Consider the following 12,736-nt stretch of genomic DNA (forward strand, 5'->3'; position numbering starts at 1 on the left):
ACACACACACACACACACACACACACACACACACACACACACAAATGTAGCTCTCCAGTCAGTCCCCAGCTGTTAAAAGGGGTCATCCAAAGATGGAGCAATTCTCCACATTTTAGTGCTTCTTGAAGTGTGAAGATTAACGGGAAATAAAACATCCTCCTAAACAACTCATTTGTACAGCTGGGACACCTACACACCTCATACCCAGGGCCTGCTCCTGAAGGAAGTGTGTGTGCGTGCGCGTGTGTGTGTGTGTGGGGGGGGGCTGCAGTGTTGCCAATTAAAGCAGCGGCTCATTAGCGAGGCTGCTTAAGCGAATTGACAGTCAAAATAGCCCGTTCTTCTTCTCTTAGGTGGGGAAGAGGCCTGGCAGTGAAGATGGCTAAGCTTAATGGCCAATTTGCCGCATTATAAATGAGGAAAACTTTCAAAAGTATTTCCACTGTACACCAGGTACCGTAACGATAGAAAACCACACCAGCTGTTTCATGGGTGAATCTTCTTTTTTTTTTCCCCCAACCCTGTTTTCCAAACCTCCCCACTTATGAGTTTGTTCCGCATTGTGACGCAATTAAAATCCGTTAAATATTTTACACAAATTGGTCCGAAAACAAGTGGACACCGGCGTGGCAGCGGTTATCCAGGAGGTACTGGATATATATATATATATATATATATATATACATATACGGTGCTTAAAAGGCAGTGAGCAGATGCAGACTCTCCTCCTCTCGAACTCCCTAATCCCCCCCCCCTCCCCCCTCCCGCCTTCAGGCCCCTCAGTTAAGTGTAATAGTGTATAGTGGATGTGAGAGGGCTGGAGCCGAGGTCAGAACAAGGATCACCAACTAATTATGGTGCGGAGGCACTCAGCCTCCGTCACATTGTTTAGAAAGCATTAGGGGGGGGGGGGGACATGGGCTTCCCTGGTGCATTGCACGTAATTAGTTTGGAGTCAAGGTCACGAACAAAAACAAGCGGGGGGGGGGGGGGGGGACAAACAGCATCCGCACACTCCATTCTTCTCTTCTTACCTCCTCTGCTCTCCGTGTGTCGCTCTGTCTCGCTCTCTCAGGGCCAACAAGGCACAGCCTCTATTCATTTCCTAAATGAATAGCCGACCAATTGATAGTTATTTATGGATGATCACGCTTTATGCACACCACATGCTCCTCGCTATTAATTACCTTTAGTGTGTGGGGGGGCCTGGGCGAGATATATATTGACTGTCACGACATGGAGTATATCTTTAATGCACGAGTGTATTAAACAACATGAACTATTAGAAATGACCAATTAAAAACCATCTTTCCTCAACCAAAACGTCACCTTGTCATCGAGGTTCAGGGTCTTTCTTTCACCCCTGAAACACTTATTTCCATACAACAATAAGCATATCGCCAAATCAATACACTTAAGGGCTAACTGCCATGGCCATCCTCTTAAGTGTTACTTTAGATTAGGGTCATTGGGGGGGGGGACTTGGCGGATGCTTCTTTAACTGTGCCAGGATGTACAATGATAAGAGTAGCCGTGCTAAAACATGGCCGCAAAGACAGAACGGTGACACCCAGGCCACGACTATTGGAGCCAAACAGAGATCTGACATTAGCATGGAGTCTTTTTTCTTTTAAGATATCTTTTCATTCCTTTTTCACACATTGTGCAGCGTGACCTCGACGAGTGTGTATACCCGACTATACTGTCCCTGAGAAATATGTAAAAGCTCCAGTCAGAAAGAAACTTCTCGATCAGGCAAAATCCAGACCGGTATGCCAACCAGTGAAGCACATGACCTCCTGTGATGTGAAGCGGTTGCTTAGAAGCCGCTAACACCGCCAGAGAATCAATACCTCAGCGTGCTGCTGAACACAGCTTCCAGCCACTCTCAGCTCGCCGTTTCGGATCGACGGTCTGTGAGGTCGGGAGGTCTCGCCCTCGGGTTATCATCCGACCCACCTCGTGTTAACCTGCAGACGCCACGCCAGCCGTGCTGCGAGCCGATCGCGCGGCTCCTGACTGGTGCAAACGGGCGGGGAGCTGAGGTAAACAAGTGGCAAGTGGGAACACTTCTCTTTATCAAGAGCAGATTAGAGAAGCGAGTAGAAGGTGAAGAGAGGCTGTTACAGAAACATACGTGGGCATTTGTGGCGTTTTATTCGAAGACATTCGACATCTTGTCGACACGTCCGCGTGCTTACCTGGATGCCGTCCAGCAGCTTGCTCATGCACCAGAAGCTGTCAGCCTCGATGTTCCTCAGGGCCTCTTCCTGGAGACTGGAGACATCAAAGTTTTCCACTTCCTCCTCTGCAGAAGACAAAAAAGGGGGACACAGAGAAAGAGAGAGAGAGTGAGAAATAAGCAGTGCATGGGGAAAGAGACAGGTGAAATGAAAATGGGAGGGAAAATGTAAGAAGCGAAAGAAACACTTCAGGTCTACCGGCACAGCAGGGGGGGGGGGGGGGCTCCATCATAAGCTCACCACTGAAGACGGGAGAGGTGAGGGTGGTGTGCTTATGAAAGAGACATATGGAAAGGAACCACGACGAGAAGAAAGGAGGGAGGAACCAAGCGGCCAACCGGAGCAGCCGAACGATTAGCATCTTTTTTTTTTTTTTAAAAACAGCGGTTCAACCTTTTTCCCACAGCTGCATTGAACATTCAGTAAATGTCACGCAGCCTCCGCGCACACGGCATCATTTGTACTGTTTGTTATTTTCTATTCTATCTGTTTTACTTCCAACTTGTTGGAAGTAAAACTACCACTCCGAATGATGTCACAAAAATGTCATCATTTCATGCATTATTTTTTGTTGATATTCTGTGGACGCCGTTCGTAAACGTCTATCGAAAAATAGGCACAACGGCATTTTTGCGAAGAGCGCGGTAAAGAAGGAAGTACGGATTAGGACGAGGGCATCTCCACCGCTGCAGAGGAAAACAACATCCAAGCGGGCGAGCGCCCCCGAGTCCCCGGTCGTCTCCAGCGGGGGTGACTTCAACGACGGGTGTCATCAGATGTCATTAACGGCAGCAGTGTGTGACGGACTGCAGGGGCTTTTGACGGGCTCCTGACAAGCCGCTGACAGCCAGTGGAGAGGAGACGGGACGAGACTGATTAACAATGATCTATAGAGAGACGGAGGAAAAGGGATGTGCTGGCTGCAAACAAAAAAAAACTAAAAATTGGAGTTATGCATTTGTGTGAGTTCTTGCATTCCTAATACCCACTCGCTCGCACACACACAAGACCTGGCAGCTCTGCTTGGTATCCTTGGCAACCCCAGTGGAATGTTGTCAAGGTTGTAATGAGCATGCTCAGACAGACAGACAGACGGCGGGCCAGGACTACAAAGCTAGTTACAACTAGGCTGCGTGTGCGCTCGTCCAACACCCCGCCAAGCACGCGCTCACATCATTGTCTCGTCTGCTTGAAGTCAGGTAAGGATGGACGGGAAGCGGACGGAAAGAGGCCGCGGTTCCTTCATTTCAGCGAGACCCTTTCATCCCATCACACCCGGACAGATCAAGGAGGTCCGCACACACTGCGTTCACACAGCTACCAGATCTCTAATACCGGATGCGGACGTGTGGTCAGGGGGCCGGATTGTGATCAGTCGCCGGCGCAGTTCATTCTGACCACAATACGAACGCAAGGCCGTGCACACAACTGACATTGTTAGTGCAAACATGCACGGTATTCATGAAAAACCCCATTTTTGGAGCGACATCTAAATGGAAAAAAGAAAACCAGACAACTGATGTGATGAAAGCAATATTTCTGCCCTGCTTAAATTGAGGCTACAGATGAAGTCAACTACAATCAGCTAAAGATAAATGCAGCGCTGGCGCAGCTGTTGGAACGGCACAGAGACAGCAGCGGTCGCCATCTGACCAATTTGAAGTCAGTATTCGGTTTGATGGCTTCTCTAAAGCGATGCAGGAGACAATGACAACACATGAATGCCCTGTCTCTCTCTCTCTCTCTCTTTGGGTAACAGTGGTGCCATTAAATTTGTAGTAGAAAAGATTGATTGTAAACAGGCTGACTGGCAATCCGCGTGGTGTCGTTGCTGATTAACAAGGCGGTGAGAGTGCCGCCGCTCCGGTGTTCTGGGGGGACTTTGGGCATCCCAAAGTCTCAAATCAGACCTTGTCGCCCGGCTGAAGCCTCGCTGTCGGGCTCGGTTCCAAACACAGACCTCGACTCCAGAGCAGATGAGAAGGGACGGCTTCCAGTAGTCGCGCTGGAATTGGGGCGTAGCTCATCACAATAACAAGGACACACTAGAGGAAGGGCTCATGGGCCATGCGGTGGGAGCGCCTGATCAGTGCAGCCAGATCACATTAGGCAACAGTGCCCCCTGTGGTTGCTGGCGGAACCGCTGCTGACCCGCACACACACACCGGCTCGACACTGATGAATGCTTAAAAAACAGCCGGAGCTCCGGTCATTAGTCACTTCTGTGGCCAGGGAGTCCAGACAGCTCATTCTGTTCACTGTTTAAGAGGACAAAAGAATAAAATCTGTGTGCTGAATGCCTGATGATATCACAACCTGTGGCTGGGTTTCATTTTCATGAACCACTTGATCCGCCTTCAGACTAGGAGCATTGTGGACCAGCTGACGAGACATGTCCGGGACATGATCCGTGTCTCCCAGCAGGAAATGCTCCGAGAATAAGAACACGGGGAGTTTCTGGAGGTTCAAGCTTCGGTGGGCCTCGCCTCACAGAATTGGGAATCTGAGCGGCTTTCGTTCTGCCTCCCAAAATAACCTCTCGCCGGATGATAGTCGGAGGTTCTTCAGAGGAAGAGAAAGCCGGTATGATGCGCACAATCACCTTTGCGGCGGAAGCTGAGCACAAACACAGACGCGCGGAGGTGGGCGTCTTGTGATCAAATTGGCAGAGAAGCCCAGGACACGCAGACACGACTTGGAGGCAAAGTAAAGGAGGCATCGGGTCCATACAGACGCAACTCTAATAAAAATACACGCGTGCATTCGAAGTAACTGCAAAGCGGCAACTGTTTGCTCGAAAGTGAGAAACATCACATGATTTTCTTTGAAATCCTTTATTTACAAAACGCGAGCGTTTAATTTAGGAATCCAAACTTCCTCCGACAACCCGGATTTAAGGTGACTATTATTCTCTTCTTGACATAGTTACAGCTCTCTGCTCCCCCCCATCAGTCTGCTGCTCGCACCTGGATTTTCCTCTGATAGTCTCTTGATCTCTCTCCTTCTACACCAACGCTTTGCCTCTCTATTCTCCCTCCTCCCCTCTGCTTCTCCTACACACCAATTTGACATCTCTTCTGTTGCTATTGCAACCCTGCCTCTCCAAGCTGTTCTCCCCTCTCCCCCACCTCCCTCTTCCCATTGGCTGCAGAGACAGTTTCCTGCCAGGCCTCGGGGCTTATTTCCTGTTTGTCCTGGCGCAGGGGGCAACTTGTCCAGGGAGACCAACTGCTTGGTCGCTGCCAGCTGTGAGCACTTGGCACGGCTTGGCATGCAGAGCCGGGGTTACACCTCCGGAGACCGAGTGCCCGGGCGCCTGCACACACACACACGCACTCGCGAGTGTACACAACACGGGCGCGCTCGCGCTAGTGCCACCATCTGCCCCCTACAACTATGGGCCACAAGGTAATGTGATGTAAGATGATAAACGAGCTAGTTTAGCCTGATGTAATCATAAAGCGTGCGTGCGTCCCGAGTGTGTGCGAGCGCAGACAGCAATTGGCAATAAAGAAAAAACAGTTCCATTTGACAACCTTCTGTTGGTTCAGATTAATCACAAGCAAACCTGAGTTTTAGAGAGAGAGAGAGAAAGAAAGAGAGAGAGTTTTAACAAGATTTCCTCATCCACAGCTCATAAGATCACATGAAGTGGTGCAGTCATTACTTATAATTTACAGCGGCGGTTTCAGGTTAAATCCAATGAACCTAACGACTTACAATTGGGTTTGCCGAATTCCAAACATGTCGCAATCCACTTCCCACCTTCAGAATGACACCCCGGTGACACAGCCGAAAAAAAAGGCTCGACAGCTTAAAAATGAGGGACGCGTGTCGCTGCTAGACATGCAATACTTCCACCCCACCGCACCTCTCACTCGGGCTTCTGCCACGACACAAATGTATCCACTGTCGCACACGTTAGTGTGATAACACCTTTGGTAATGAGAGCTGAACATAGCAGTCCTACTGCTGGATAACTAAGAAGAGAGTCGACCTGGCAAACCTGGTGTCGTTCACGCATCGGGAACACAGGAGCGGTACGAGGACAGAGTTATGGCTGTGTGCGAAGATGTGAAGATATGAAAATAGACGGCAGGATGTGAAGGAAGGAAGGGACCAGAGAGAGAGAACGGGAGGTGGAAGTGATACGAGTAGAGGTGAAAGTAGGAATAATTGTGTTTTTCCCCCCTTTGAGTTCATGAGACTAAGTAACTTATCCAAAGTCTCCAGTCTAGTTCCCCAAAAAAAAAAGAAATCTCATCAATGGGACGTTATCCAGCATCTTCATTTCATACTTCTTAGAAGTTACAAGCTTTTTTTTTTCCTTTTTTTCCTTTCTTCAAAGTGCACCACGAAGCTCACTCATTGAAAGCACTGAACTTCAGCCTCGCCCCGGTGATAAGGATACGCTTTGGGCCGGAAAATCGAGACAATCACTCCAACAATGTTCTCATCTCCCACTATCTGCACTGTAAGCCATGTGTCCATACATCAAACAGCGGGGGGCCCCCACAGCTGCCGGCGAGATAATGCGAGCCCTCGACATCAAGTGGAATACGGCCATTAATACCATATCTGCCTATGTGCAGACGCATAATGATCCACTTGGCCCCTCGAGGTAAGATGTGGTCTCGTACGAGGAAGCTGCGAGTGCGTAATGTTGTAGTAAGGCCACGCATTAACTGTTGCTGCTGCTGCCAATATCTCTTTTCCCACGTTTCTACGGCACAGACGCGTGTGTGAAAAGTGCGATTTCAACATGCGCGCAGCTGGCGACGTGCCAGGGAGACGCAACATTGCCCCGGGATGATGATGATGATGTGTGTTTGTGCGTTCCTCCGCGGCTAACGGCGCTAACACATGCGGGGCGGAGTGGGCATTGGTGACCGATCAGCTGCGCTGCAGGCCTGCCCGTGGGAGGAACACTTTCTTTCCAGCTAAGAGACGTTAAGGTCGATTTGCCAAAACATCATGGCGCGCAATAGGAAAAGTGGGGACATAAAAACAGGAGACACCAATTGGTCTTTTTAACCCAACGGCTGTGGATTGTTTTACATGAATCAATCGATTGTATTAAAGGGTTACTCCATCCAAAGTTGCTCTAAAAGTTGTGTAGGATCCAGGCCTTTAAGGGCGTGGCAGATGTTAGTATTTTTTGGGGTGGGTTTGTCGGACAAAAGAAGCAATTTAAAGACATGATCTGGGTTCCGGGGACTTACGATAGACGGTTCAAAAAGTAGCAGAAAAAAAAAGTGATTCATTTGATAAATAATCATTCGTTGAACCCCTACTTTGATCCAACATAACCGCTGGAAATCACTGCTATCATTATGTCCCAAAAGATTGAGAAAGTCCTTCTACCTCTATAACCAGTGGAGTATATCCGTGAGCAGGTTATGCGTCACGGTCACCTTTTTATAAGCCGCCTCCTTGTAAAGACACACGTAAACATGTTTTTAAATCACGCCCAATCCACTCAAGGCGCAGTAATTCTGCCCGGATAATGTTTAAGACACATTTGGGAGCGGCGGGAAAGTTTCCCCGAGATGGAAGTGAGGGATCAGTCCATTACTTCATTAGTGTGTGTGTGTGTAACCTGCAGGAAAAAGAAAACATTAGGGGGAAGAGTAATAGGCAGACATTATGACTGGCAGCTGACACACACACATGTGCGGAGTGGAGAGCGAGAGAGGGACACTTTAAGCAGCAGCCCTGTGGCGTTTGTGTGAACATGTGCGAGGACACGTGGCGCAAGCGTCCGGATCCTCTCTCTGTGTGTGAGGGCATGGGTGAGTGCGTCTCCGTGCGCGACGGCTTTGTTTCAAACGCGTACGAGTCTTTGTGCGCGAGCGTGATGATGCAACGCCCAAACGCTGCACGCCGCCATGGCGGCAGCACGGTAAAAGATGACTGTTTCAATTGCCTCCAATTGCATCAGGTCAATCGGAACGCATCTCGCTGGTGACAGAATGATAAAACAGATTTTTTTTTTTTTCTAAATGAAAGGGCTGACAGAGAGAACGAGAAATAGAGACTTGGAGAGATCTGAAGCTCTGCAGTGAGGAGAGCTTCAATTTATGGCTTTTTATAGTCAAGTAATTAACTTAATCTAAAAATATTCAATAACCCCTTTGCGATTATTCACAGAAGATAAATCATTTTTTGACAGAACTATTTCTCCGGATCATTTCGGAGCTCTATTGCTTTTTATCAGGAGCAATGAAGGAGGATCTCTGGTTAGACGGGGGGAAATAAGATCAGGCCCAGATGAAAGCACAGCTTAATATCTGCTACTGTGAAGGGCTGACAACGGACTCCGTGGTTTCAACGGTCATCTCCGCACCGAGGGCCAAAAAACACGGACGGTTCCCGAGACGCAATTTTAAAAAACGACAACAAAACGCAGCGCAATCCTCACATGGCTTGAAGAGATTTGCCATTTCTGCAATCGTGTCCACGCTCTGCAAATCTCTTGTACGACTGAAAACAATTACCATATTTGTGTCCTGTTCTCTGCCACATGTTTTGATTTTAGTTAACAACAGCATGCTCCCAAAAAAATGAATCCGTTCCTTTTAAATGGCTAAAACACGTCCTATTGCCGGGTGCAGTTTGGTTGGTTTGATTCTGTCAAAAACAACCGAAACAACAACACACTTGACTAAATATTCACAAAAATGAAACTAGAATTAAACAGGCTTTAAATATGAATATGGCAAAAACAAAGTGTTATTCATAGAATTGAGGCATATGAAGACTTAAAGTTAATACAACTTATTTACATAATGGTCCAGGCTTTTACAGTCACTTTAAGTCATTACAGCAAAGATTGCTGTGCATCTGCAACATTACAGACTTTAATTACAGTAGATATTATTCATATTTCATATTACAAAATGTTCACTCTAATACTTAGAACATTCACCCGACTCTCCGCTTCCCATGTCCTTCAATAAAAAGGTTGTCCACCTCCTTTAAAGATCTGGATCAGAAAACGTCTGTTCAGCGGATCCAGATGTGAAAACACTGAATGGATTTTGACAATGTTTAATAATGAAACCGATTATCAATATTTAACCATTTTCATCATATAACTCGACTTTAATTAGGTTCTTTTTTTTAAAATTCGAATAGAAAATTAGGATTCATTATTTTGTACGATCAGTAAACTAACCTGTTATGGTTACGCTATGGAAATAGAAATTACTTTTATTGAAAAGGTTGTTAGGCATCATCTGGAGACATTTTTAAACCGCTGTAAAAAGTTGTGGTGCTGTTTTATCTAACTGGTAACACTGTAATGTTAAAGTTCATTCGGTGGAGTGTCTTGTTACCTTGTAGGACGATATTTTTCTTAAATCGGGAAATTAGTTCCGTGACAAAAGTCTTAAAAGTCTGAAAAACCAACATGAATTCGGATTGTGATCCTGCATGAAAAGAAATAACAATTTTATACGTTTTGCCATATCGCCCTCTCACCTCTCTATGAGAACACTGAATGCAGCCTCTTTAAGTAGAAAGAAGTAGACACTGAATGCAAAGTGTCAACCCTCAGAAGTCTGAAAGAAAAGAACGCACTTCAGGGGAATGAAAGAGAGACGTTTATAGAGAGAAAGGTGGAGATAGACAGCGACTGAGGGTCAGAACCACACATCTGATTCAATTCCCGCCAGTCCAAATGCTATTACTTAACCCCAGAAACATGGTGATTGCGTTCTGAAACCAAATAGAGCAGTGGAGTATGAGACAAAGCTCCGGCGGGGGGAGAGCGAGAGCGAGAGAGCGAGAGAGCGAGAGAGCGAGAGAGCGACGGCCCTCAAAGAGAATTGAAGAACAAATCTGCCTGGGGGGAGAATGAGGCCTAACATCGAGTCAATAATCTCATCCAATGATTAAAGCTGGAGAAATTAGAGAAAGCAAAAGTTGATAAGGAACAAAGTAGAACAGACAGTGTTCCTGCTGGAAGACGGCAGCTGTGCGCGGGCAATCGCTAAGCAGCTCATTAGAGCTCATTCCAGCCGTTAATCAGAGGGAGACTTGGAGTAGAAGGCTCGACCAACAGCGGTCAGACCATCGGGAGGAAAGAAGCCGATATCAGCCAAGACCCACTCCGTGGATTGCTCAATCTATAGACGGACCGCCGGGGCAGGTGAAAAACACAAAGGAGAGGAATCACGTTCACAATAAATGTCTTCTAGAAGAATCACTAGTTTATTTTGTATGTAAAGCATGTAACAAAAACATTTTTTATTTTAGGGCTCCGACGCCAAGAAATATGACGACAGACAATCAAATCTTCATTCAAAAAACCCTCAACAGAAGCGTTAAATTTAAGAAAAGCAAAAAGGAGATCAGGTTCAGCCCTATTAGTTGCATTAACAACAGAGTAAAATTTCATTACGGCTCCCATCTGTTGGGTGACGTTAGAAACAGTAACACTGGAGTCACTTAAAAACACACCGAATGACAGCGACTCCCATGCTACACTGACACCAGAACACACCGAGTCTTCAAGGCTTGGCACTTTCTCTCTGTGACCACACGTGTTGGGCCAATCATCACACGACGGTTCAGCACCGTAAATCCCCCCCGGTGCGAGGACGCAATTGAAATACAAATGAGTGTGGCACAGCGCAGCATGGCAGGGCTCACTGTGCCACAGCTGAAGCTCCGTGCCAGCAGACAAACAACAGATCAGAGAGGAGATATGAGGGGTAAGGCAGACGACAGAAGGGGAGACGTGAGGACAAGACGGGGAGGGGGGGGATGCAACACAGCGCCGAAAGAGCCAACAGTGAAAGCCTGAAGTAAAGCAAACCGCTGCCAACACCAGGACGTACCATTGGGGCGGAATATGACGGTGACATTTCAGTTGCAGGAGGATAGAAATCTGAATTCACAGACACGGTTTCTAGTGTCATCCAGTCTGATGAGACTCTCATCTTATAGGAGGCATCGGCTTCAGTCTGTGTTCTCTGTGCGAGTCTGTATTCGTAATAGCTCACCTCGCCAGTCTGAGCCCCGTGTTTGTGTGTGTGTGTGTGTGTGTGTGTGTGTGTGTGGTGTCACGCTCCTGCAGGCATTTCATCACAGCTGACTGACAGTACGCTTCCATCTTCCAAGCTTTGTCCCTGGATGCCCCACCAAGCCAGTCTGTCTGCAATGGTACACCTCTCCTCTCTCCACGCTCGCACACAGTAACAACGCAGGGGCTGTGTGTGTGTGTGTGTGTGTGTGTGTGTGTAAGAGGTACCCGTCGCACCTTGACTGTCTCAAAGAGACTTCCAGCTGAGCCTTTTTTTAACGGAGCATTACAGAATCAGAAACTAATTGATCCCCTGGGGAAAATTTGGTCACATTTACATTAAAGAGTGTTATGAATTTTTGTGAATTATTTATTCACAGTATGCCAGGATCTGAGTGCCTTAACTGTTAAAGTAAGAATTATGGCAAATGAGCAACTGTTGAATGTTTTATAATTTTCTAAATAAATGCGTTTTCTTTGTTTTTCCTCGCTGTGCCGAAACTGTGGCCGCTAAACCGAGGTACAATTGCACATCTACCTGCAATCGATCTTTGGCATAAAATATTGTGATGCTGGGGCCAGTGTTGCAGCACCAGACCATACCTGCTTCTTCTTATTTGTGTAAATAAATGACAAAATAAATGCATATTCAAATATTGAAAATGATGTGTAAGGGCCTACTTTTGTACCTCCGACAAAATGTGACCTACGCGTACTGAAAGAATCACAACGGATCGTAGCCTGTTCAAAATATGACAAATGTGGCGAATAAAATAACAAATATTGGCAACATACGAGTTGCATAACAGAGAAGAAGTCCATGCAAAATATATACTTACACTGTTCAACCAGCTTTTTTTAAATGAGTAACCAGAATTTGTGTCCGGCAAAAGCGGCAGTGAGCAAATGCAGTAATAAAAATCCACAAGTTTGAACACTGTTAGGTTAAGTGCATCAATCTGGAGCGCTTTAAGAGTCTGGATCTACGAAGAACTTTGTGATAACCGATAAACTAGGATGTATTATTAAGTATGTAATTATATAAAGGAGTTAAGATTAGCTTCTACTTTGCCAGCGGCTACATTGAAGTAGCCGCTGCGGAGGGTCAGCCAGCTTCGATGGGAGGAGTAAAAAGACTTTTTTTGGTTCATTTCGAAACAGTGGTGGGACAAACCGAGACCGTGGTGGGCTGCCAGTCTAGGTAATTAATGAGAAACACAGAGTGACCTAAAGCTCTTACTTGCTAAAAGCTGCATGTATAATTCACAAATGTGCCCTAAGGAGGCAGAAGTTGCTTCGCATAAGCAAGTGATAAAGAGCATAAAAGGAACTCGACTTTTGGCTGATGAAAGCTTCAGAGAAGCCTGTGGAGAAAAGGCGTGTGTCCAGGGATCTGAGGGGTCTTTATGTTTCTCTCTCACACACACACACACACACACACACACACACACACACACACACACAC

General features: G+C 46.7%; 1 protein-coding gene across 9 annotated transcripts in view; it reads right to left on the minus strand.

Annotated features, from left to right (window-relative positions):
- Positions 1–12,736, minus strand: part of tbc1d22a (TBC1 domain family, member 22a) — a 96,012-nt gene that overhangs the window by 44,136 nt on the left and 39,140 nt on the right. For all 9 annotated transcript variants that reach the window (XM_031865783.1, XM_031865778.1, XM_031865781.1 and 6 more), the window contains one exon: positions 2,202–2,308. In XM_031865783.1, the coding sequence (XP_031721643.1) occupies positions 2,202–2,308 (107 nt within the window). The remainder of the gene's footprint in view (positions 1–2,201; positions 2,309–12,736) is intronic.

The sequence above is a fragment of the Anarrhichthys ocellatus genome, unplaced genomic scaffold (genome assembly GCF_004355925.1).
Source record: "Anarrhichthys ocellatus isolate YVR2014 unplaced genomic scaffold, GSC_Weel_1.0 scaffold33, whole genome shotgun sequence".
Classification (NCBI taxonomy): Eukaryota; Metazoa; Chordata; class Actinopteri; order Perciformes; family Anarhichadidae; genus Anarrhichthys; species Anarrhichthys ocellatus.